This window comes from Zonotrichia albicollis, chromosome 1, assembly GCF_047830755.1.
Source record: "Zonotrichia albicollis isolate bZonAlb1 chromosome 1, bZonAlb1.hap1, whole genome shotgun sequence".
Taxonomy (NCBI): Eukaryota; Metazoa; Chordata; class Aves; order Passeriformes; family Passerellidae; genus Zonotrichia; species Zonotrichia albicollis.
In genome coordinates this window covers 95,266,193-95,293,125 of record NC_133819.1, presented here as the reverse complement: position 1 = coordinate 95,293,125, position 26,933 = coordinate 95,266,193, and the positions used below count along the sequence as shown (strand labels likewise).

Sequence of the window (26,933 nt, the reverse complement as noted above, 5' to 3'; positions counted from 1 at the left end):
TGTAATTTCTATGAATGGCAAGCCTTACTTCTGAAACTGCTCTCAGGAGGGGTCTTTATCTTTGGAGGGCAGAATGATGTCCTGAGACTGGACTTGTTACTTGTAAAGGTGACTACATATTCCGCAGCACAGGAAGACAAGACCGAGGCAGTACATGCTTCTAGAGGATTTCTAGGATTTTGCATTCATATCTCAACATTTAATAAAATAGTTTTTTAAAAACAGACAAAAAACTGTGGTCAAGAATCTGGGGAAGACTAATGCAGAATCATATTAAAAAGCTGAATTATAGAATTATCAGATTAAAATTCTCATCATTTAGAAACGATAATGAAGCTTCAGGAAATTGAACAAAAATGTCCAAAAACTTCATGTTGACATCATGAGGAGATACAGACAAACACAATACAGACAGCAACTCCCCAGTAGAGCAGTCTCAGGGACAACTTGGCATTTAACAGAGGAAAAGAACAAAAAGACAGCAAAAAGCCTGTCCAAGAACCCACTCCCATTACCAAAACCATGAAAAAACAATACAGAGCAGAAAAGACAAGCAAATTATAAGATCACATAACATTCTCATGATGCACTATGAAGAAAAATTATGTGATGGATAGACCTTCTGTTTGGGGCCATACATTTGCAGCAGAAGAAATTATTACGCCAACACTAGTAGTCAAGGGAAAGGGAAATAGGAGAGGGAAGAGGAGAGGAAAAAGGAGGAAGGGAACAAAAAGGCAACATAAAACAGAAAACACAAACCTCAGCCTATCAAAAGACATCAAGACAAGGCAGCCTACAAACAGGAAATTAAATGCCAAATTCACAGTAAGGCATCAGTGAACCTAGTAGGTTATGAAGACTCCTACATTATTACTTGTGAATAGAAAACAAAATTGAAACTGTTACAAGATAGATTAAAATTGTAAAATGCATGACCATAAAACCACAAGGACCATGCAATAAATGCTCCAAAAAAGACACATAAAGAAAACGTACAGAGAAGGCTTACAGGCTGAGATTTCAGGTAGTGCAGACAACATGGAAACTGGTGTCACTGAAAGAAATAATGAAACTTATTGGAGGTTTCTGACAAATTATTTAAAGCAGATTCAAAAATTAAAAAAATCAACACCCCACCTATCTAGAGCATATGATACACTGGTATCCCTGCAGCAAAGCTGCTGAAAGATTAGCAGGTTGTATGTGAAGGATCGGACCATCTTCCAGGCATGTTATGCCCACAACAGAAAATAAAGCTTAGCCAGTGGAGAACCTGCATCATAGGGCATATATTACATAAATAGAAGAAAAATAGGAGAATCAAATGCAATAGAAAAGAGACAGCTCTGGTCACAGAGCCTCAGACTGATCAGTAAAAACTCCACCTTAGGAAAGCTGCACAAAATCAGTGATATCTGTGCTTGGTTTTAAACATGGAAGGAGACTTTAAATCCCAGTGCAGGAGCCAAACTAGGTAATGTGGCTCTGTAGAAATTCATAGGAATCCAATTAGAACTCTGACACTGACAGCAAATGTAATGTCTATCCTTTAGATGATCAGTTTGAGTTAGTGCCCAGCTGGCAGAAGGTGAAAGTCACACAGATGTGAAATATCTAAGTTCAGTAGCATATGTTAAAAGAAGCTGCTAGACTCAGTGCTGTTCTTATTTGATTAGTCATCCTGGTCTCAAAATAGATTTCACCTTTAGTACAGCTCTACTACTACAATGTACTACAGTACAACCCTGCCTTACTATATTGAATTTCCTCTTAAAATACTGAACTGTACATGCAGCCTCAGGGCTGCCAATGAGATTTTTATGGATATTGTTCAAAGGGCATTTACATTTTCAATCTTCATTAAATGTGTGGGGGTTTGTAATGAGTGTAAACACTAGATTTTCACAGAAAATTAGTTTTTCATCAAAATACTATTTTCCACTGGAATAGCACCTTTAGAAGCAAGATAGCTGACCGTGCTGGAAACCCAAGTCCTTTAGTTACACAAAAGGAAATCAAGAAAGTGTAGGAGGCACCATTTCTTTGATAAATGAACAAACCAACACAACAAAGCAGGAAACATTTCCCTTTCCTTGAAAATTAATATGCTAACATTGGAAAATTACCTCTTTAGTAAAATCCTTCATAAACAATGTGTACTGCGGTTCTCACACTGCATAATTTTAAGAATTTATACATTCTGAATATACACCAGACCTATTCTAACTTTTTCTATTATAGCAGTATGACAGAAGATGATTGTTGCTTTTGTTGACATTTCCACATTACTGCAGGTTCTAGTCCAAGTTATGTGCTATAATCATAAAGCTCCTATTCCCAGGACAGCTGATTTCTTTTTGGCAACAGCACTAAGACAGTCTTAAGTTTATTTACTGTTTTGTGCCAACAGTTGGCAAATACAGTGTTCAGGCCAGGCTGGGAGCAAACCTGTTTTGGTGGAAGGTTCCCCACTCATGGCAGAGGGGTTAGAACTCAATGACCCGCAAGTCCCTTCCAACCCAAAGCATTCTACAGAATTTGATGGTATAGCTCTCAAAATGCCCTTCTATGGGTGCCTGGCTCTACTGTGTGTCTAGGATATTGAGATTGCTTCTCTTTCTCTCACTTCTGGCTGAACACAGAACCACAGAACTACTTTGGTGTATCAGCATTTTCATCACACCGGGAAAACTGCAATGCTTTTTTCTTAAAATGCCATTGCCCAAAGCCAAACCAAGACACAAAAATGCACTCACTAGAAGTATGTTTGTTTCTACTTCACAAGCATTCAGACATGCAAAAGCCAAAACATAAGAGTTCAAAAGGTGTTTTACTTATCTAAATGTCATGATTCTAAGCAAATTGTAGAGGGATTTTCCAATCTGGAATACTACACACCTACAGCCTTAACTCAGGGAAGGTACTGTGCTGCCTTCCCCAGCTTGGAAAATACTGGAGAGCTGTCACATTATCCTTAAAATGAAAAATAAAAAATTTTAAAAATATTGAGCACATTCTAGAAATTTGTTTGAAACTTATAGAAAAAGAATAAATTTAAACTATTATTGGAATGGAGTCCTCCTGAATTAAAATTCAAGCTAACATCAACATTTTCAAACACTGGTTTCACTGGTGAGTGCAGCAAACAATTTCATGTACCTTCTTAAATAAAAAAAACAAACCCAAGGTTGATACATAAGTTGACAAACAGAAGTAGACTGTTCAAATCAACAGCAGTGAGACAGCTGGCATGGAAATTTTAGTCCAAAGGTTTCAAGTATGGCAAAGCTATAAGCAACTGAAAAAAATATCTTACAATAGTAAAACAGTATCTGACAACTGCAAATAGTACCCTACTTAGTAAATAGCTTTACTGAAATGGTTCACTGAATTTCATTTGTTTGCCTTAAAATCCAGCAGCACATCTAGTACTACCGGTTGGTAGTAAAACCTAGAACTCAGCTTGTCCTGTGGCCTTGTGTTAACCTTACTCTCTGTTGCTATAGTTCATCTGCAAGTATGAAATAAGTATACAGTTTATTGTTGCATATTTTAAGGGATGACACTATAGCTGCTTTTCTGCCTAGAAATTAGTGATACCTGATAAAATTCATCATAGAAAAGCTAAAGGCTAGCCATCTCACACTCTGGATTACATTACAGATTCCATCTGGGAAACAGACCCATGTTTTCTTTGGATGGACAGCAGAGCATCAGTAATAGTCTGCTAGGCTCTCACTTGAGAAGGCACTGGGTTATAATGCTAGGCACACCCCAAAACCGAGAGTGTCCTGTGTAGCACTTCTAGAGTAATGCCAGAGACGTTAGAGAGAGACTGTAATTGGAAATTTTATTATTTACAAAATACAAAAATTTTGAAATATTTTGAAATATCAGCACTTCTGCAAATACAGACAACAGAATCACTGACAAGTAGCACAGAAGTTATAACAATGAGTGCAGTACATTTCTTCCAGAAGCTGCGAAGTGCAAGGGAAATATATTGTGTCAATCACACAGACAAAGAAGGAAAATTACACTGAGATTAGACAGCTTGAAAATGTCTGTAAAGTTAGGCATATGATATACCACTGAATTTCCTTATTAATAAAAATGTTCATATCCTCTTCAACACATGTTACATGCATTCTTCATAAACTATTTGTCTCCCAGTACCACAAGCTTCTTAAGGCTCTGAAGAAAAAAAAATTATGTCTATTCTGTTTTTATGCTTTTATGCAGAGCTAGTTTTATACAGAATGAGAGTGATGTAGAAGTGTTAGAAGACTGATAGGCAATGACAAACATACCACATAAATTTGGAACAGATAATGAACAGACTTTTGCAGTACAAAATTAAACACAATTGTATGCACTACTGCTGAACACTGAAAGACAGGCAGAGAACAATAATGTTGAAAAGCTAAAATAGAAATGAAAGTTGGCTTTTGCATTAAATGGCTTTCATTACTATCTGTAGAGAGAAATTGCCTGCACATAAAATCTCACATTCCTGTAAAGTGTGCATCAGCTCAAAACTGAAAATAAACTCAAAATGAAGGTTCTTAATCCTAAAGCAGATGACCTCAACAAAAAATACAGACATGCTTGATAACGAAGTTAGAATAAAATCAAGAGAAATATGTAAGATAATGAGATTGTGCAAAGTTTTTCCAGATACTGATCTGGTTCGATGTCTTTGGTTTTGATTTCTGTCCCTGGGTTCTCTCTGCAATCACCCAAAAAGCTGTCACTTCGTTTCTTGTACTTGTAGGTTGAAGCTCACTGCTAAAATGACAGGCGATCTTGGTATTTTAGCACAGAGCTATGCTACAGCCACCAGAGGCCACTGCTGTTCTTCCTGCTTTTCCTGCCTGCAGCTGGGCGGCAGCGAGGAGTGAGCTCACAGAAGCCCCGGGCCATGGTCACACCAGCTTCAGTCCTCCTTTCCATTTTTATACAGCCAGTGCTGCACTCCTGCAGAGCAAATTAAATACAGTACACTTTTGGTTGGCGGACAGAATGTGAAATTATCCAAATCTTAGCCTTCAGGAAGAAACTAAACCTTGCATTCCAGAAACCTGAATTCATTCTTTGATATGATTAAATTGGGTTGCTTAAGGCAAGTTTTTAGATGTAATTTAATTAGGTATCTGAAAGGCTTAAACTTAAGAAAAAACCCCCAGCATCCATTGGAAACGGAACAAGATAGATGAATTAACGAAGTGATAATTAACATTCAATGATGAGAAAACGATTGAGTAATGCTTTGCTACAATAGTTTACAGACATCAGTACCCAACCCACCCTGTTTTTTGATCAGTGATCTGAAGTGCCTGACAAATACTACTTACAGAGACTACAGAAAGTGATATTAAAGTAATAAATGAAACAAATGAGGACAGGATCATCCAGCCTGGTTAATGCATCATATTAAACGCGTTTTAATACAGGCTATTGAAGCAGTATGTAGTTTGTAATAAAGAAACTGGACATATGCTGGCATATGGGATGGGGGAAGAAAAAGGGACATCCTGGAAGGCAATGAGAAGAACTTACACATTTTAAACAGTTTGGCAAATAAGCAGCAGCAAGCCAGTTCAGTGGCAATGGGCTTTACATCCATTTTTGGCTGTAAGACTTGAGTTGCCAAAAAAATGTTAAAAAAGGTAGTTTGATCACTGCAGGCGATATTCTCATACAAGTTCCCTCTGCACAGAAATATAACCATTTTAAAAAAGTATTTAAAAATCAAAAGCTATAGGAAACCCCCATAACTCACAAGCTTTATAGTCTTAAACAGATCCAAATAAAGAGATAATGGAAGAAAAAGAATCAAGTAATTAATCAAAAGTATTTTGTATTAAGATTTATTTAGCAAGAAAGAGGTGTAATAAACACCTAATTTTAGAAGCTCAACACTTGTGTATTAAACAATGACATACAGCAGTGTCTTTGGAAGCAATGAAATCTATGAAGTGCAGAACATGCTGTCAAGAAAAGCACATGCAACTTTATTTGTACCTTTCCAGAGTGCAGTTCTATTGCACACCAGTTACAGGGGACAGAATCAAACTATGGCCTCTGATACCAAAAAATCACTATTAAATGATACAGTTATCTTTTATGACAACTCACATCAAGATCTGGAGAGGGACTTCTGACAAGGCTCACTCACAAGGAGTGACAGGACAAGAGGGAATGACTTTGAAGGAGGGTACATTAGATACCGGAAAGGAATAATTTACTGTGAGGGTAGTGAGACACTGGCATAAGCTGCCCAGAGAAGCTGTAGATGCTCCATCCCTGCAAGTGTTCAAGGCCAGGCTGGATGGGACTTGAACAACCTGGTCTAGTCAAAAGTGTCACCATTCGTGGGCAGGGGCATTGGAACAAGATGATCTTTAGGGTCCCTTCCAACCCAAACCACTCTGTGATTCTAAGATCTCCTTGGGCAGCAATTTGGTTCAGGTAGCAAAGCTTGGCCAAGGCACAGCCAGGCCAAACAATTTCAGCAAGTTCAGCCGGCTTCAGCAGCAAACTCTGCCTGCCCTGGCAGCTATGTGGGCTGGAGGCTTCCTGGGCACCAGGTGAGTTCCATGTGCTCACGTTTTGTACCCCTCGGCCTAAAACCAGAATTCATGGAGGGTGTGCAAGGGTAAGGAAGGGAACCATCGCCCACAAGGAACAGAAACAGAGAATGTCCACAGCTGGAAGGACCCGTAAGGATCACGGAGCCCAACTCCCAGCCCTGTGCAGGACAGCCCCAAGACCACACCATGTGCCTGAGAGCATTGCCCGAACGCTTCTTGAACTCTGTCAGGCTGGTGCTGTGACCCCTTCCCTGGGGAGCCTGTTCCAGTGCCCAAACACCCTCTGGGTGAAGAACCATTTCCTAGTACCTAATATCCAACCTAAATGTGCTCTGACACAACTTCAGACCATTAACCACATGGCTCTGGCCCAGTCCTGCTGACTTTCAGGCTCTAAGAGCCGTACCCTCACGGAATCACAGAACTGTTAAGAGTTGGAAGGGACATGTAATCCAACCCCTCTGCCAAGGCAGGGTCAGCTACAGCAGGGGACACAGGTACTCGTGCAGGTGGGAGCCACAGGCAGGCCGATCCACTGTGCCAAACCCCGCTCGGCCCGCTCCCGTTCCCATTCCAGGGCCTGCCCCACACGGGCGCCCTGCGGGCCCCGCCCGCCGCCGCACCCGGATGTACCGACCTCCCCCCAGCCCGGCACAGACCGGCGCATGCGCACCGGGGGCCGCCGCCGCCCCTCACCCGCCGTGTGCCCCCCGCCCGCCCGGCCGGCCCTGCCGTGAGTTCGCCGCTGCCCCGCTCGCCCCCTGCCCGCCTCCCCCGGGAGGGAGCGCCGGCGCCCGCCCCCCGCAGCCCGTGTGTAGGGCCGGGCCCGCCCGCTCGTCCCCGCCCCTCCGTCCCCCCTCCGCCCGTTGCCAAGAGTGTGTGTGTGTGGTGTGTCCGTGTGTGCGTGCGCCGGGGGGGGCGGGAGGGACGGGTTGGGGGCGGCCATGCCGAGGGGGCGGCCCCCTGAGCCCGGCGGGGAGAGTGGCGAGGCCGGCGCCGAGGCAGGTAACGAGCGCGGCCGGGCTGGCGCGATTCGCGCCCGGGGGTAGCAGGCGAGAAGCCTCCGCGGGCTCCGCATATAGTCCCCGGATATGGGGGAGGAAGGCCGGGTCTATTGTGCGAGGGTACAGGCGAGAGGGCGGAGGGGAGGAGAGGAGAGCGGAGGGAGCCGGGCCGGCCCTGCGCAATGAGACCGGGCGGGCAGCGGCGGAGCGGGCCCGGGCGGCCTCCCCGCCGCCACCCGCCGGGGCAGCGCGGCCGTGGCTGTGATGGCCGGCGGAGGAGCAGGGCTCCTCGGGCCTGGCCCTCCTCCTTCTCCTTCTCCTCCTTCTCCCTCCTGCCGCCGTGCGGGACCCGGAGCCGGAGGAAGAGCTCGGGCCAGCTTGCAGTGGGCAGGACGGGGAGGCTCCGGCTCCTTCCGCTGCTCCTCTCCCGGCCAAATTAACGAGACTTTCGAATAAAGCATGATAAACAAATAGGAAGTGAGGTTCAACTTTCTGATTTGCAAGGACGACGTTATTTTTAAGTTTCTTGTTATTTTCCTTTAAAAACACCTTTGCAGTCGTTTTCTACGTGAATATATGTGTAAAAATCCCCAAACCAAGCCGGTTTTCTCTCCCAACATGTATTAGTTTCATGCTTAAGTTTGAACATTTTTGATTGTATTTTATTGCCGTTGATGTCAGGGGAGCGCGTTCAGGGCAGGATTGGTTTGATGATTGGGGAGTTGTCTTTTTTTTTTTTTTTTTTTTTGAGTTTTATGGCTCTTTTGTGTTGTTCGCTCCTGCTGATGATACTGTGGTTATGTGAGCAATATCGAAATAAGGTCCACAAACAAAAAATGCTGTGATTCAGGTAGGCCTGAAACCCTCATAAGTGACTTCGCCTTAGCATGTAGCAGTAGGTGTTTAATTGAAAGATGTATTTTTTAACAGATAGAATGGAAAGAGATTTCATAAATCATTTTAATACCATACCTATTTCAGTAATGAAAAGTCATCCAGTTAATATTTTCAGTACGTATTTAGAATATTTTGTTTTCCTAGTGTTTTCAGATGAGTTCTGGCTCTGCAATGGGAACGTGTAGGTGAGCCTTCTGTGGAATACTTTTGTGTAGAATTGAAACGTGCTGACAGGCAAAGAAAAAGCTGTGCTGTTATGTGAGAGTTGGGAAGTTGGGAAAGATTTTTTCTACATTATGGAAAGCCAGATGGGCCACAGGGTCCTACCAGAAGTGGTGTTTTGTTTTTTTTTTGTTTTTTTTTTTTTTTTTTGTTCTGTTGTGACTATTGATCTCAGCTTTTGGTCACTCAGTAGTAAGGATATAAAGAAAGTCCCAAAGAACTTTTGGTGTTACTAGCTTTGGAGGTTGAGGTGGTCTTGTTTGTTTATTATTTAAACTAAAGATCTCCTTAGTTCTCTAGTAGTTTTGAAAGGGTATGCATGTGTCATACATGTGTGAACTCCTATAGTAATGGCATGATGTGCAAATGAGAAAAGGATGAGAACTGAGAATTGAGACAAGCTGTCCAGGCAGCTACAGCCTAGTAGCTGTATTCATTGTGCTTGTAGTGTGACCTTGATCTTAGACTGTTTCTATGGTAAGATGTGCATATGGTTGACAAGATTTAATGTGAGTTTCGTCACATTCTCTATTTTTCACATTTTCATTTATTTTAAAAGAAGTTTGCCAATTTATTAATGATATTTTTTTCATAGAGGTGGTTTGAATGCACTTGAGAATTACAGGATCTGGGGCTGTCACAGGGATTGAGATACATTTGCAAGGACTGGCCTAAATAGGCAAGTTTTGTGGATTCTGATGGGTTTGGTCCTTGAGATTTCAGCAGTTTGGGAGAGCAGTGAAGTCAATGTTGGCAAGCAGCACATTTTTTTCTGCACTTCTCTGTGACAAAAAAAGGTCATGAATGAGGAAGCTCTGGCTGAGCAGGACTGCGTGAATCTGGGAAATTTATGTTCTCAGGACATTTGGCTGTTTGTCCTGTTCAGATACAGGCTTTGAAAACTGGTTGTGCATTTCATGGGTTTCACTTTTACCAGAAGGAATTTTATTTAGAAAATGGGTGTTCACAAAAATAAGTTTCATATCTTTTACTTAGGCAATTGCATTGGTTTAGATTTTTTTGATGTGTGGTCCTTGGAATTCCTACAGCCATGCTGTGCTGTTGTCTTTCATGGAAATGTTGCTCTCTGTAGTTGTACAGTCTGTATGTTTATGGTAATTCTGCTTTGGGAGAAAATAAAGTGAATCAATAATGTTTTATGTAGCTTCCTTAGACAAACCACCATGCATGTCAAAGACTAGAACAACTTCTTTGTTCTAGGAAAATTAAATATGTTGGATAAGAAAAATGAACTCTAAGCAGCAGTAGTCAAAATAATATCTTGACCTCAATAGCTGATACTTTAAAAGATCCTTTTCCTTTTTTGGTATTGTATTGTTTTCCCAAAACCATCTTGCAATTTTTTTTTTTTTAAACTCAGTTGAACAGCTCAAATTAACCTCTCTGGTGAAAACTGAAACATGCTAGGTTCTGTCTGAGCATAAGCAAACACTTCTTTACTGTGAGGGTGACTGAGCACAGTCACAGTGGTTACACAAGGGAGTTATGAGGTCTCCTTCCAAAGAGAGGCCCTTTCTGTTTTACCTGGGATGTTTGTCACTGACTAGCGGCAACATGAAATGAGCAGTTTGGACTTTTGCTATCTGATCATTTTCAAATAGCAGGAAAGGAATGCTTTGAACAGCAAAATGAAATATTTCAGGGTGTACTGAAGCAGTTTTTCAGCCTAGAGTGTATGTCCTTTATTAAACCCAAGGGCTAGTTTGAAACAAGTCTGAACTGAGTTCCTTTATGAGTGCAGTTAAAACTTGAGTATTTCATGTCTTCAGAGGGCCTGAACTGTAACAGAATCTTCACATGAAGAGTGATAAATATTAAATAGACAAAGCTAGGAAACACAGAGATGACATAATTTTAAGTCTGCCTCTGCAGAGCTGGCTGTATTTTGTTTGCTGCTGTCAGTCTTCTAGCAGTATTTTGGGTGTGAGTACATTGAATTAGGGGAAAAGCAATTTAGAGGCTCTGCATCCCAATTTTATATTACTGAAGAAAAATAAAATTTGAGCACATCAGTTAAATCTTACCAATTTTTGTTATGTAGATTATTTTAGTAGTTTTGCATTAGGGTTTTATGTGGTGTGACTGACAAGAGAAGAATAGGTGAGTGTTGTCATGCAGGCAAGAATGACAAGGTTATGGTACAGCTTGTGTGGTGTGCTCTAAATATCTTAAATACAATAGGTATAGGTAATTTCTTTGGAAAACGTGCAGAAGGAACAACTGCTCAAGCTTTTGCCTTAGGAAAACATTCATATTTAGGCTTTAATGGTGATAATCTGGTATCTCACTGTTCTGCAGTAAAAAAAATCCCCATTTATGTACAAAGGGGCATGTTGGGTGATAAAGATGGTGAACTTGGATTACACTGGCATGCTTTAATTCCACACTAGTTCCTCACTATACTTGAAATAATTTCCATGTCTTTTCCCAGGTAATCTATGCAGTTGAATAACTTGTGTTCTGTCCGCGTGATAGCTTCAGTTCTTGTTCTGTCCCTTGTCCATAGCTTCCCACCAGTTGCAGAAATTTTATTTCCTATTGCATCTATGCTGATACATTCATACCTCATTTATTCCCATGCATTAAGTGCTTCCAAATATAATTAAAATTTCTATTTGAGATCTCTCATGTCCCTCTTTTGATTTTTATTGCTGCAGTTGGATTATGCTCATTCTCCGGACAAGGGAAGACCATGTAGTAAATCATTTAGTTCATTCAGAAGTTTCTGTTAGCTGAGTAGTGGCTGGGCACAGGTAAAGGTCATGACTTCACACATGAGAAATCCAAATCATGTGGAAACAAACAGCTGGAAAATGGTAGCTTAGTTCATTCAAATGCAGCTGTCAAAAGAAGTGTAACTCCTGTTTTGGAGCATTTAGCAATAAATATAGCAAGATTTACCTAAATGTCAAACAAAGCTATCAAAGTTGCTGAAGGAAATGCCAGATTTCAGTTGTCTGTGTAGGTTAGGATGATGTGGATGGTGTATCTGTGTGGTGGGTTGGCCTTGGCCAGCAATTAAGCACCCTCTAACCACTCACTCACTTTCTCCTGCTGAAGGGTGAGAGAAAGAATGGGAATAGCAAGAGCAAGAAAAAGCTTGCAGATTAAGATAAAGGCAGTTGAGGAGATGAAGGGGGAAAGCTTAAAAAAAAAAAGGTAAACCCCCCCACCCAACCAGCCAAATTGCCAAGCAACAAAACAGCCCAACCAAGTGGTGAAAAGGTAGATGTTTGCCATCACTCTCGGAGGTGCAGTCTGGTGCTCAGTCTCTGAGCCAAGAACACTACCGTGGAAGAACTACCCCCAGTTTTATATTGCTGAGCATGATGGTTTAAGGCTTGGAATATCCCTTTGTGTTAGCTCCAGCCTTTCTCCCACCCTCAGCCTACCCACTGTGGGGGCAAAGTGAGAAACAGAGAAGGCCTTCATGCTGTGCAGCGCTGTTCAGCAATAGCTTAAGCAGTGATGTTAGCAGCATTGTTTTAGTCACAAATTGAAGCACAGCACCATATGGGCTGATAGGAAGGAAGTTAACTCTATCCCAGCCAGATAAAGTGCAACCTACTTAGCATCTCACTGCCTGTGATGGAACTGTGAATTTTGTGTCCTCAGAGTTAATTCAGGCTTCTCTGCAGCAGAGGTGCAGCAGTGTGGCTCTGCTCTGTCTGGACTCTGCTCCTGAGAGGAGTGCATCTACTTTATGTTGGCACATGCCAAGTGACTGCCCCCTGGATGTCCATCCCAGTAGTGTGTTCCAGATTAAGTGTTGACCAAAGCATAATAAAAATACCTTGTCTTATATGAGCATATATTATCTTGATTGATTTATGGTTTTTTTTCAGAGTTGAGTCCTCCTGCTCTTCCCATTAGGAGTCAGAAGGAATGCCTGCTGTTTTTGTTTTGAGTGCTGAGCTAGATTTAAACTAACCTATTGCTTTTATGATTGCAGAACTAAGCAAAATGTTTTAATAATTCATTATCATTTGTGTTCTATGAGTTCAAGTGTAGTATGAGGAAATGTCAGTATTGCCATCCCTGTTTTGTTCTCTTGTCCTACCGCTTTCTTTCCGCTCATAAATTAGTAAATAGGTTTTGATAGGGTCAGACCCTTTTGTCCCTAGGCTTGCTAGCTGCCATTTAACATAAGTGACAAGTTTTCACCCATGAATTTTACAAGCTTGAGTGTTTATTTGCAATGTCCTTTCAGTTGGATTGGAGGAGGTTATTAGAGATCTAATAAGGCTGTGCTGCATTCACAGCTGAATGAGTCCATCTGCGCCTTGCAGAGAGGGCTGTGGGCTGCCATGAGGCACAGTGCTGCTTACATAAGGAGGCAATGGCTGGGAGTGCTCTAATTCTGTCTTCCTCCTTCCACATTGAGTTGTCATCAGTGGCTTCTAGCAGAGAGCACCTGCTTGCTGACTCAACTCCTGAGGTCAAGTGTTGGTGAAGCTGTATCACAGCTGAATTCACCCAGAGTGATTATGGCTGCTCTGGGAGGGACAGTCAATTCAGGAAAGACATTACAGGTTGTAACATTAGGAGTATTCAAGTAAGACTGTGTTTAAACTGAAAGTTTGTTATCATTGATAGGTGCTTTGCAAATCAGATTCTTCTATTTTTGGGCACTTTCGAGAAACTAAGAATACAGACAAAAATATGTTTGACAGTGCATATTGACAAAGATGTGTTTGATGGTGCATAATGAGCTAAGTGCTCCCTGTTTATGTTAATTGTATTGATACTTGACTGTCTCTCCCAAGCTGTGAAGGAGTAAGGTTGATTTATGCTGCAGCTAGACTAACATGCAGATTGAGAAAAAAAAAGTAGAAAGTGACAGTAGCTTCTGCACTGTTTCTATGCAGCTAATACTGATAAAAGCAAATGTTTGAAACTATCCTTCTGTTCAGCATGGTTTATCATTTGTTGTAGTGTGCAGACCTGAAAGAATCACTTATTTTTCAGGAGGTTTGTTACTTAAATAGTTATTTTCTGTTTTCTCTCTCTGTGTTTGTTTATGGCTATTAGTAAGAAGCTGCTCTCTAATAAGAGCATGTCAATTTTTGTGTGATTGTGTTGGTGTTACTTAATCAGTTAATGTCTTCTTGAACTAAAACCTGAGACTTTTAATTCTGTGGTTTTGGCTTGAATGGCATTCTGAATTGCATTAATTCATTAAAAAAGCAGACTTGTGTTCTCATCTGCCAGATATACCTGACAATAAAAAGATTGCTTAATTTGTGTTTCTAATACTTATATTTACATATATTACAATATGACAACATAAGCATCATATTGGCTATTAATGAGATTCTTGCTAATATGATAAATGATAAATGTGTCCATCAAATGTTGTGTCAGTTAGGTCAGTATTTTGATTTTTTTCACTTGGGTACCCAGGGAATGTTTGGAATTGTTGCATTTTTCTTAATTGACGGATTTCTCAGTGGATTTAAAAATTACGTGGTTCATGCCCCACTGCTAGCTTCTTGAACTTGTTTTTGTTTGCATCTTTTTTTGGTATTCAAAAGTATTGGTCTTTAAGATAGATTCAGTCTTTTGCAGCATTTGGCTTGTTTGATGATCCAAGCTGATGCACCATAAGCATTTTTTCCCTCTGATATAGGGAAAGATTATTTTGTTGCTGATTTATCTGAAATACAGTAGTGTAGGTTATTACTTTGACTTGTTATGAAAGAGGTATCAGTGTAAATGAAGTTTTCATTGGGATACTGATTCTTCTAACAAACAAATTGTGTCAAATGGTTATTTCATTTTGAAAATTTTTTTTAATAACATGGAAATGAAAACATTCCTGAGTCTTACTTCATGAGGCTGTGACACCTGCCTGAAAAGTCAAAATATGGCTCACTTGCTTGTTACTTCTTTAATTGACAGTGTCTTTCCTGTTTTAACTGTCCTCCTAATTCTAAACACAGTGTAACCATTTAGGCCTTTCTGTTACCCGGTTGATGGATTTCAGGGGAGATGTTTTTCTGAATACTCTCCTAATTAGTAGAAGAGTAATCTATAAAGTCACTTCCTACATCTTTAATAAAAAGGAGCTGTTCAATTCTCTGAAATATCCAGTATTTAGTGGGTGATACAGGATAGGACTGTTTTAGTGACAATACAAAGGAAAAACACATTGTAGTCTCATCTCTCCCATAGGCTACTTCAGACGTAGTGGTAATGAATAAATGAGTTCGTGTTCTAATTTAAACCTGTATTAGATAGCAGTCCTGCCCTTTAAGAAAAAGTGAAGCAATTGAACTTTCAGAATTCTTTAATGTCCAAACTGGACTGTTTTAGTGGACATACTGGCTGTAACTACCTAGAACAGACTTCAGCCTGATCTCCCAGTAGCTGAGCCTTTGAAGACTTCTGGAGTCTAACCTAAGCTGATCTGCTGTGCCTTGTCCTTAAAGATTTCTGCACTCAGAGTCTTCTGCCAAGAGAAGCTGGACTTTACAGTCCAGTTGGTGATTCTAGAGTCCAGTCCTGATTCCCCAGTGTTTTTCCTTTTCTTTTTAGCAGTATGAAAGATAGGACCAAAAAAACCCTGCAAGATTTGGCTTTGGAAAGAGTTACAAAAATTTTCATGGAAAGAGTAATGCTTAAAATGTTACAACTGTAAGCAGTCCATTTGCTATGTGGGTGCCTTCTGTTTCTTCTTGCATGGGATCTGAGTGCCTCTGGGAAGGTGGAACAGCTTGGAGGCAGCTCAGGGTTTATGATCATCCATGAACTAGTCTTGAGAACTTTGTGATGCTTTGGCATGGGATGTGATATGTTCAACTCCTCATTTTTCTAAGTTCAGGCTGTTTTTCTGTTCTTTTCTATGAAATATTTTAAGATTATGCATTTGTTGCCTCTTTCTGTTTATTTTAGCGGTGGTCATTCCTGTCTTTTTACAGAAAAGCTGAAATATTTTCAGGTACTGCATCAAGTGGTCTGATTTTGTAGAATTATAGTAATCAAATTCTGCTGAAATCTTACAAGATACTTAATTTTTTGTTCTATAGTTAAACTCCTTTTTAAATTGCAGAAGAAAATTAACAGCCTGTAGATTAATCAGTATTGTTCAATACAGATATGATACACATTTTATAAAAATAATACATAATACAATAATACAATAAAAATGGTACATAGGTATATTATTGACCCAAGACCAATACCACTTGGCAGTATTATTCAGAATCTAGTGAGCATGTTGGGATTTTGCTTCAAAGTGTTGAGAATTTAGCACCTTTGATGATGTCACTGCTACATTTTTGCTACTTCAATGGCTTCCACATTGTTTTTGCGAATTGCCCAGTGCCTTTGATCTCGAGAGTGAATGTTTAAAGATAATAATCTCTTTGGTTCAAGGAGAAGGTTCGAAGGCCTTTGGAAAGTCATGGATTGGATCATTTTTCAGTTGTCAGTTTAAAGTGAGAGGTCAGGCCTATGTGGGATTGAACAATTACTCCTTTTTCCAGAGGAAGGGAAAGCCTTGTGCATTATGTTTTCACATAGCCCAAGTACAGATATAGGTTTTTCTTTCACTTCTCTTGTGATGCCATTATTTACAGAAACTGATTTTGTGTCCTTTTTTCTAATCAGGCATATTTATCACAAGATTGCTTGAAGGCTTGTGTCATGTAATTAAAGCTGTAGTTTTCAGCTTTTGAAGAAATGTGGTCATTTCAGGGTTGTTATTGATAGTGTCTGCATACTATGAATTTATAGTCTATTAAAGGGTGCAGTAAGTGTAAGTTTAAACATGATAAAGATAAGTGATGTTTGCATTATTCTCTTACAGAGAAATATTTGATTACTAAACTTTGCAAAACAAAATTTAATTGGGTCACTTAGTCCAGGAATTGGAAGTGCAAGTCCCTAGGGCATTGGTTTTTGTTGTGATTTCTTGCCCAGATAAATTGTGCTGAAATGTTTCCTACAGCTTCCTCAACTACAAGCTTTTAAAGTTTGTTTATGAGAATTTTAGGAAGGAAAAAAAAAATGATCAGGACATAAGGTATTGATATTTTCTTTCCCCTTGTAAATGTTGTGGTGAACGAGAGAGGACTTTGAAGTGGGTGCAGTAGAGTGGAAATGCTATATGAACGATATAATCTCCAATTTCCTCTGAGGAAATGTAAACAGGATGCTGTAAACTTCTGCTTGTGCTGTTACTTCCTATGCCTAGTTCCTACATACATGAAGAAAAGTACTGACTTAAAGAGAAACATCAGAAACCTTGCATGTCTAGATAATAAATATTCCTTTCTTTTTATGTTGTGTTGTTGATGCAGTTTTAGTTGTGGTTTGAAACTGAATTCTGTAGATTTTTTTCCTTTTTCATGCCTCTAACCTGCCGTACAAACTGACCTCTCCTGGCAGTTGCTTTTCTTAAAGTTTTTCTTAAATAAAGATAACTTTCTTAGTAATACAGGATCTTCTCAAATGTAAAATGTGTTTAACTCCCTCAGATTAGTATTTTCCTTTTATCATAAAGTATTTATAGGATTGACTTCACTCGTTTGAGCAGGAGGATGTAGAAGCTTGCGACTTGGTGTATCAAAAGTTGCATGACTGTAGGAGTTCAGAAGAAAACTGTATGGGCTTAGACTGGGTCTGATTAAAGAAAAATCCATCTCTTTCCATTGAATATGTATGCACTTAGACTTACAGTTTATTGCATCTCTCTCAACTGCTTGAAACATTGGTATTGGGTTTACAACTCTAAAGGTTTTAAAATAGGTTTTAATAAAGATTTTGTAATGCCAGAAGGAGAAGAAAGAAAATATTTTTCTTAGGGAAGGAGCGAGCAAGAGAAGGGAGGGCAGAAAATCTGTGTAGTCAGAACTGCTGACTATGTAGTTTTAAAAAACTTTTTTAGAAACCTGTGATGTAATACTATTAAAAGTAACCCCTGGCAGTCCCTTACTCATACCTAGTGTTTTTTGCAAGGTTTCATTTTGTTTCAGACTTGATGGGTGTTTGTGAAGCACAGAAAGAATTTATTTCAAATTACTGGAGAAAGGTGATTATTTATGTCTGTAGTGACTGGCAGTTTGAGGTATGGATATATTTGGTTGATCCTGTGTCAATGGAAGCAGTGATATTTCAGCCTGAGATCTTCAAGATTCCTTGAAGTTACACTGTTGAATAAGTCAAAAATCCTAGAGGAATTGAAATAGTTCCTACTTTAAATTATTCTGGTTTTTTCAATAAATTGTAAGTAGATAAAATGTGACTTCATACAAATGTTTTATTGCTTGTTTTGTAGATGATGTTCTGACACCAACTGCAGAGAACGGTAATTTTCCCTACCAAGTCCCCAACTTCCATAAGTGTGAGATTTGTTTGCTGTCTTTTCCAAGAGAGACCCAATTCCAGCGCCATATGAGGGATCATGAGCAAAATGACAAGGTATGAGTTGTGCTAGATGCAACCAGTGTACATTGATATTTTCATACACTATCAGGTGAAGCTAACACAAGATGTCTTTTCCATTTCTTTTCAGTCACACCACTAATAATTATTACTTGGGGACCTCAGAGTTTTGTGACATATCTCTTTTATGTTTTCTCATGTTTCCTTTGAGATAGGACCTTCCTTTGATGCCCTTTAATTGGATTGTTGTTTCCAGATCAGTAGTTTTTAATTTTAGCCATTTTCTTTGATTTCTAAAATACCCAGGTGGATGACAAAATGTGTGAGTTTTTTTTCAATAGTTTGCAAAGGGATTCTACACATTAGCAATAAAAAGAAAATAATGCTTATATTTATTAAAAGGATCCTACTTGTAAACTAATTTAGTATGTATGTATTAATCAGTGGATTGATGTCATCGCTTTAGCTGCTTACAAATCAAATTTGGAGAATACCAAAATGTCATTAAGACTGGACTGGCTTTCTGAATGAAGCTTTTGCCACAAGTTGCATCTGTAATATGAAGCATTTAATTTATTTCCTTTGCTTTCTTGTTCACAAAGCTAAAACTACTGACATGTAATAGGAAAATAATTCTATTACTTTTTGAGGTAGCCCTAAATACAGATTAATTTTCACAAAATGTAGCACAATAATGGAGATAATTCACATATACAAAAACAACTTACACAAGTTTCAGAGTTGTAAAATTGATAAGGTTAAGCCCATGCTATTGCACACTTATGTAAGAGCCTTTATATCCAAAAGTGAAAGGGCTCTTAAAGAATAGAAAACTGGTTTTGCAGATACCAAGTGAGGAGCAGTCAGGCCTAGTATAAACCAAGTGTTTTGCTGCTTTGATTATTAGTTTTACTTCAGGAGATTTCATGGAACCTCAGAATATGCTGAGTTGAAAGGACCCACAAGGATCATCAAGACCAAACCTGGCGCTGTGCAGGACACCCCAAGAGTCACACCGTGTGCCTGAGAGCATTGTCTAAATCCCCCTTGAACTCTGTCAGGCTTGGTGCTGTGACCACTTCCCTGGGGAGCCTGTTCAGTGTCCAGCCACCCTCTGGGTGAATCGTGATCGCAGTTAAAATAGGAGAATGTGTTTCTGACTCCTGCTCATTGCTCTCTCTTACGAACTTCACTCTTTTCAGACAGTCTCAGTTTTGAGTCTCTGGTTTCCTTAGTTCCCCTTCTTTCTTTTCCCTTTGTGCTCTTACAATGCATTTTCTGTAATGAGATGCAAAGAAGAGAATTAATCTTGGTATTATTAAGCATCATTATCCTATGTAGGTACTTGAATTGTTATTTTTTAATGTTTAACATTTTGATTTGTATGGTTATATGTGTCACTCAGGGTATATGTAGCTTATGGGAAGACTGAATTTTGTCTTTAATTTTTGTGATTTTAACAAACAGCCTCACCGGTGTGACCAGTGTCCGATGTCATTTAACGTTGAATTCAACTTGACCCTGCACAAATGTACTCACAATGGCGAAGATCCTACGTGTCCTGTGTGCAACAAGAAGTTCTCCAGAGTAGCCAGTCTGAAAGCACATATAATGCTACATGAGAAAGAGGAGGTAATTCATTTAAGTTTATATCTTAATTTTGAAAAGACATGTCATAGTGGTTGTATTTAATCCCTTACCTGTATGCTTTAGGTTTTGTGTAAATTTAGGTTTTGAATAAATTATTTTGTTCTGAAGAAATAGAAAACTTTATGTGGGGAGTCTGTTTTAATATTAGTTATAGAAATTAATATCCTGATTATAAATAAGTGTTCCCATTGTGTCTTCATGAACAAAAGGAACTTGAGCATATTTGATAGATACCATATCATACTATGTATAAACATTGACTGATTGGTTGTTTGCACATACTTTTATTTTGAAGATACTTCTGTGGCTTAATCTACATTGATAAGCCGACACATAAGAAATAACGTGATCGTGTTTGATGGCAAATGTCATAGTGAGGAACTCTCACCATTCATAGAAATAGATGAAGCTGTTACCTTATCTACAGCTCCCACCTCTGTTTTTGTGTGGTTGGTTGTTTTGCTTGAGGAGTACTTGTTCCTTCCCCATCAAAATTTCATTTTCCATTTTGATAGAGTGTTGATTAAATTCTTAGCAGTTAATACATAGTGGTTGTATTTTGCACACATTATAGTCTTTACTGCATTACAACAATTGCCAGAGTTGAATGCACTGCCCAAAATACCCAGTTTTTTATGATGCAATTGCCTCTTCCTCCCATTAAGGCTTTTTTAAAATTGCACTTCATGTTGGAGAACTGGAGCTGAATCAGGAATACATTTTTATTGTCCAGCTTCCAATCACAAATGTAACAGTGGTGTGTTTCTCCATGCCAATTGCTGACAGCTTACAGCAGTTTTGACCTGGAAGTTGGGAGTAATAGGCCTGTGTGCCCTTTTCCCTAAACCAGATGCAGGGCATGCCACCTGTAGAGGTTGTATTCCTTCTTTAATCCTTTTAGCTTGTGTTTTGTCATGTACACAGCCAAGTAGGCAGCCAAGTTAAGTGAACTGGAGTCCAATTTTGCTATATATTAATGTATCTACAATGATAAATGGCTTAGTTGGTATTATTAAGGAAACTTGATTTATTAATTGCTTGAAACATCAGAATAAGAAAGACACCTGAGGGTGGTTTTTGGTATTTATTTCTACCACTAAGTGGTTTTTCATGCACTTCAGCAGTGCTGATTTTTTTGCTTTGGTGCAGATGTCAGAAGAATAGGCTGTGTGGTGCCTTCCAATTTAAAATTCCATCTGCAGCTTGAAAATTAAATTTATAAAAATATGAACATATTTCAATTGCTAATGAATGTGTTTCCTATAATACCCAGTAGTTTTGTGATAAAACAGAGATGAATGTAGCAATTAATTCACATAAACCTGCAGGAATAACTTTCACAGTAATTATGCACAGGACCTGTAGGAGAGCTGGAATTTGAACTTGAAGCAGAGGGAATTGGTGATGGCACCGGCTGCCATTGAGGGGTTTTTCACAATGTGCAGGTTAACAAGCTAGGGGTGGAGTATGTTCTCCCTCCTGTCTGCTCTTCTTCCTTTTGTTGTTAGAAGGGTTACAAATCTGAGATCAGAGCAAAGGTGCACATACATAGAGGGTAGGAAGATTGCTTCACATAATGAAATCTGGGGAGCTTTACCTTTGTGTTGTGCTGCATCACGCAGCTTTATCTACAGACGAATGCACGTGGGAAAGAGCAGAGCAGCTCTAGTGAGATTTGGGAGAGTGGGTCTGTCTGTGAAACTTAGATTTTTGTGATTGATTGCTCCATGTGAAAGGTTCTGGAAGGAATTTTCTGGGCTGTTGGTACTGAGCTTGCAAGAGATTATTTTCTCCTCACATTCTTCAGTGATTTATATGTGATAAACTTATGTGATAAATTTATATGTGAGGGAAAAGCTGCACATTTGAAATTCCTCACTAATATGGGATTGCTTTCTCTTGAGAAGTCATTAAGAATATATCTTGTGTAAATATGACCCATCTTCTTGAGGATTGTTGAACATGTCAGTTTCCTCAGTGGAAGTGCAAATAGTTTTCATTGCTACATTTTGCCCTGGAAGGATAGAAATGGTGAATAAAATACTGAAACACAAATTATTTATTGCGTTAGAACTGCTATTATGTCTTCTTTTTTCATGAACATGAGTGGCTTTTGGGCTTTAGGAGCATCTTAATATGTTGAAGAAGTTAAAACTGTTATTTGGTGGATATAAAATGAAAATTCCTTCGTTATAAGATCCTCTTGCTTTGGATTTTTATGTTTTACTTTGTGTGATGTTGGGGTTTTGTTTGCTGTTTGTTTTTTTTATAAATATCCACTGAATTTGATATGTACTGTCTAATAATTGGTGAGCAATGATCTTTTGAAAAAGCGCAGATTAAAATCCTTTACAGATGCTGGGAGTCATAGATACAAAACAGGTGAAGATCATGAGTTCCAAAGTGTTCTTCAGATGTTGCATCTGGTAATATAGGGAGAGCTAAAACAGGCAGAATCCAATGAATAAAGCTTAAAAAATTTTTTTCTGAGTTTGGGAATTTTGCATATGACCAGCTCCTTCTGTTTAACCATGGCTTTAACCATAGTGAGGTTACAGTGTTCCATTACTTGCTCTGTGCAAGGTGGTGATTTTTTTGTTTGCTTGAGGAGCAGAAAATACATCTGGTATTGCCTACAGCAGAATCTGTTTGGTGTGATATATAGGTGGGTTTTCTGTAGTTTTTCTGCTTTACTGTAATCTTGCTTTCCTACAGCAAAATTCACAGTACTGAACAGAATAATGAAGACTTTAATTGTGTCAAATAACTTAGTCTTAGGTTATTTTTTTTGCTTGTAGAAGTTGCTGAATAGAATATGTGTATTTGCAACTTAACATGATACATATGCATATCCAAAAAATGCTGAGAAGCGATTCAAAATCCCTCAGTTTTGAGGTTCCTGAGCTTGGCATAGTAATTGTAGGTTTCCCGTCATAAAATTTTCCCCAACTTGTAGAAATCTAAGATCATAAGCTAAATTTGTTGTATAAAAGCAGTAGATGCCCATAAGAAGTATTCTGATTTGAATGTATGTCCTAGGAAAAAAAAATTAATTATTTGTTGCTTACTCTGTAACTTGAATGCAGTAATAATGGCATCTAAGTTAGATTAAACAAATAATTTTTGAATTGGTAATTAATTACATTAAAGGACTTCAGCTTTTTAAGCTTTTGTCTGGAAATGTGATACAGCAGAATTTTTTTTTTTCAGACTTAAAGAACAAATTTATTGTCAAAACAGTCCAAAAATAACAGTGGCATACCTGTGTTCCTCTTGATTAAAACATTCTTGTCAATATCCTTCTTGAAATGAACATGGTTGTTTTCTGGTTTTGTTTTTACTTTTCTTGTTGACCATTATGAGAGAGGAAAAAGGGGAGGATAAGAAGCATTTCAATTCACAGTGATAGTCACAATTACTGAAAACTGAGCTGATAAAAAAACCTTTCTGAAATTAATGCGTTGAAACACTGTGTCCTTCTTTATTTCTGTCATCTTTACTGTCAAGAAAGCTTAAAAGTCAGGGCTAACTGTGGTGGGCTTACTGTTTAAAAATGACATTCAATATCATTTTAACCTGTAAAAGTGTGAAATGCTTGAATGATTTGAACAATCCCTGAACAGTTGCAATGATTTTGGTTAGAAAGTAATTATTTGTTACAGATGTTTCTGTAGGCCATGGTGTAATGGCACTGGGGTGAGCTTCTGTATGTGTCTTGAACCAGCCCACTGAGGAAATAGGGAGTGGTGAGGATGGTACTGAACTACTTGTTTCTGCTGCCATATGAAGTTTTTCAGAATGCAATTCTACTGGAGTTTCTTAAAATATAAATATTAATATAATCTTGCAGTGATTATTGTGCATGATTTATATCACAGGGCTCATAAACTCTTCTTGCTTGTATACTTCCCTCGCTGCTTGCTTCCAGCTGCCAATGTCCATAGAAGGGTAAGTTAATCTGCTTGAACAAAGCTTGTGCACTGTTTTGAAAAATCAGTCTCTATTATCTCTTTCAGAATCTTATCTGTTCAGAGTGTGGAGATGAATTCACTTTACAGAGTCAGCTGTCCATACACATGGAAGAACATCGTCAGGAATTGGCAGGCAGTAGGATTCACAGCTGCAAGTCTTGCAAAAAAGAATTTGAAACTTCCTCACAGCTAAAGGAGCATATGAAAACTCACTGTAAAATAAGGTGACAATCATGGGTTTATAACAAAATGAGCAGATGTTACTTTTATGGTGATAGCTGGGAAGAGCAGAAGTAGTATTTCCAGTCAGCAAAGTACCATGATTTATGCAGATAATTTCTTTTCCTTGATATGCTGTTCTAAAATGACACTTTCTTTTTAAAACCTTGCTTAAGTGGGTGGTTATTTTTGGAGGTCTTTTTTCCCCCTGTTTTTGTATTTAGGCATACATACTAAGCATAGTTCAACTGCAAGCTATTTGTAAACATGCATTAAGTTTCTCTGATGCAAAGTGATTTTTGAAGTGTGTTTATGATTTTAAGCACTAATAGCAGTATATTGAAGCAAATGTATATTAATTTTATATAGCATTTATTATAATGACGAAAGTTTTAATGCTTTCATTCTGCAAAGGTGTTACTTGTTCTTTGCAGTTTAATCATCTTTCCCCGTTACAGCCTCCCATGAGTTTCTTGTAAATCTGAAAAAGCACAAAATGAAAGGGGGAAAAAAAGAGCCCTGGTAAATGCTGTTCTTATTTTTGGTGAATATTTGTTCTGTCTTTTCTTTCAGCTCTCTAGTTTAACTTTACTTTGAGGAAGGTGAGAACTACTTTAAGATAGAACGAAGAAAAACTTCTCTTGGTTTACTTTATATATTAAAAAAGCCTGCAGTCCTGACAGCTGATCTCTTTTTTAATTTTCACTGTTTCTGTAAAAAGCAGACGAGGAAAATTACATATTCAAAACCAAGAAATGCTGTCTATTCCCTGTTCTTCTTACTAGAAGTTAATACAGATTCTATGATCGTAATAGTTGTGTTGCAAGAGGTTTAAACAAGTGTTGTAAATTTCAATCTGCGAACAGAAATTTAAAGGTTTGCAGTATCAAGTAAGGTTTGAGTTATGTAAATGTATTACCTGCTAAAACCATTGTTCTTGTGGACAACTCCTGTTTAGAGGTGTTAGTCTGAATAAACTAGTTAATTTGATTTGTAGCTAAATGAATTTTGGGAATTTATATTCTCTGTTTCTGTGGTTCTTTGGAGAATGTGATTTGTATTTGAGGGTCAGTGGTGAATATTTGGATTGTTAAATTCTTAACTTGCTCTCACTGGACTTCAGCAACTGCATTTGTACTGCAGTGTGTGAGATTTGTGTGTTCTAGTTCAGAATGAAGGACTTTGCTATATTCAGGCAAAAGAAATAGAGTTGAAGGTTCCCACCAAAATGTGAAGTTACTGTATACTTTTGGCAGAATTTACCCTGAAGATATATGAAGAGAGCCTCTAAGATGTATCAGATCTTTACTGCAGAAATAACTAAAAGAAAAAAAAAGAAAAGAGCTGCTGGTGTTGTCCTTTCAGTATCATTATGGAGTTTGGGTTTTCACTGTTGCAGCTGATACTATGTTGCCATCAAATTAACCCTATGTTAAAACTGATGGGGTAAAAGAGGCATCTTCAAAATAATGTTTAATTTATTTTTTTTTTTTAATCACAGGGTATCAAATACCAGATCTTACAACAGAAACATTGATAGAAGTGGGTTTACCTATTCCTGTCCTCACTGTGGGAAGACGTTCCAGAAACCGAGTCAGTTAACACGGCACGTTAGAATACACACGGGTAAGGCTGTGGAAGTACTTATTTTAATTTGGTTTTGTTTTAAAAATATCAGTTAACCTCTGAAATGCCATGTATTTTTTCTCCCTGTTGGGACCTGAAATATTATTAATACATTTGGCTTATTAGATACAGTTACCTGTTGGTTTAAAATAAACTTTATTAATTCATTTGCTTAGGAAATTTATATGCTTTTAAATTTTTCAGATTTATATGATTAGAAGCATTTTAAAATATGTGAAAAAATCTATACATTTCATTTGTTTCCAAATATCAGTTTTGGTACTTGGTTTCAATGGGCCTTAAAATCAGAATCTCTTGATAAGGGCCAGTCATCTACTTTAAATTACATCTTATGTGCTCTAGAGAGCAGGTTCTAAAATCTAGTTACAAAAAGAGCACAAGGACATGAGAAGTAATGATACTAATAAAGTAGTAGTCTTGCATTTTTAAAATTGATTAATTTAAACTTAAGAAGTGGTTTTCTGAGGTGATAAGCCTAGGTTGTAATAATTGAAGAAGTGCAGGTAACTGTTCAAATTTGCAGAATGAGTAGGAAATGTTTTTTGCCACATTTATCATAAATATGTGCATGTTTAAACCATAAGCAATTGAAATAATTTAAAAATGCCAAGCATAAAATAACATAAAACTTTTGAAGTGTATAGATGACTATAAAAGAATACTTCTTATGTTTTAACCAGGTATACATTATTATAGGAGGAGTTTGGCTTTAAACAAAGTCTTCATTGAAGATATTCCAGTGATATTCAATATGTATTTTTCATACATACTGAATAAATTGCCATTTGTCTAGTTTTTATTTAATTCAGGTATTCCTTTGTGTAAGTGTACAATTCTGTTATTGCACTGACTAATACTGTTGTAGTATCAATCAGTGTAATATCACTGTTCAGACAGTGATGTGATGAGTTGCCGTTTACAAGAATGGTCCTGTTTACAAAGAAATAAAAAGACCATTGTGTGACACTTTCTTAAGAATCTTTTGAAGTTTTACAGATCTAGTTATAGAAAAGTAACACAAGAGGTCACCCTTGTACCTGCTTTAAAACAATTGCTTGAAAGTAAGATCAAAAAAAGGTCAGTGAAAATTAACTTCAGTATTTTAGATTCTTGGCTCTATTTACTTAATTAGCTTATTTTCGTCAGAATAAATAAACAAGATTATAGTTGGTTATGGATGCTTTTTTAAAGCTTTGAAAAGTTCAAGGGCATTTATAATTTTTTTTTGAAGACTGAAATACATTTGTCTGTTGGGAAACAGAAGATGCGGTCCCCAATCTGCACATGATGGGAGGTCATTTTAAGTTCCAATTACCTTG

The 26,933-nt window shown here is 38.2% G+C and overlaps 1 protein-coding gene across 7 annotated transcripts in view; it reads left to right on the top strand.

The window, feature by feature from the left end:
• The first annotated feature begins 7,359 nt into the window (after positions 1-7,359).
• ZNF236 (zinc finger protein 236) overlaps positions 7,360-26,933 on the top strand; it is a 75,493-nt gene continuing 55,919 nt past the window's right edge. For 3 of the 7 annotated variants that reach the window (XM_014264248.3, XM_074547608.1, XM_005482894.4), the window contains exons 1-5: positions 7,363-7,601; positions 18,021-18,163; positions 19,595-19,759; positions 23,794-23,972; positions 25,469-25,593. In XM_014264248.3, the coding sequence (XP_014119723.2) occupies positions 7,541-7,601; positions 18,021-18,163; positions 19,595-19,759; positions 23,794-23,972; positions 25,469-25,593 (673 nt within the window). In that variant the 5' untranslated portion in view covers positions 7,363-7,540. Of the gene's footprint in view, positions 7,602-7,712; positions 8,078-18,020; positions 18,164-19,594; positions 19,760-23,793; positions 23,973-25,468; positions 25,594-26,933 lie in introns of those variants that run through there. The other 4 variants (XM_026790960.2, XM_074547592.1, XM_014264247.3 and 1 more) reach the window with 4 other exon arrangements.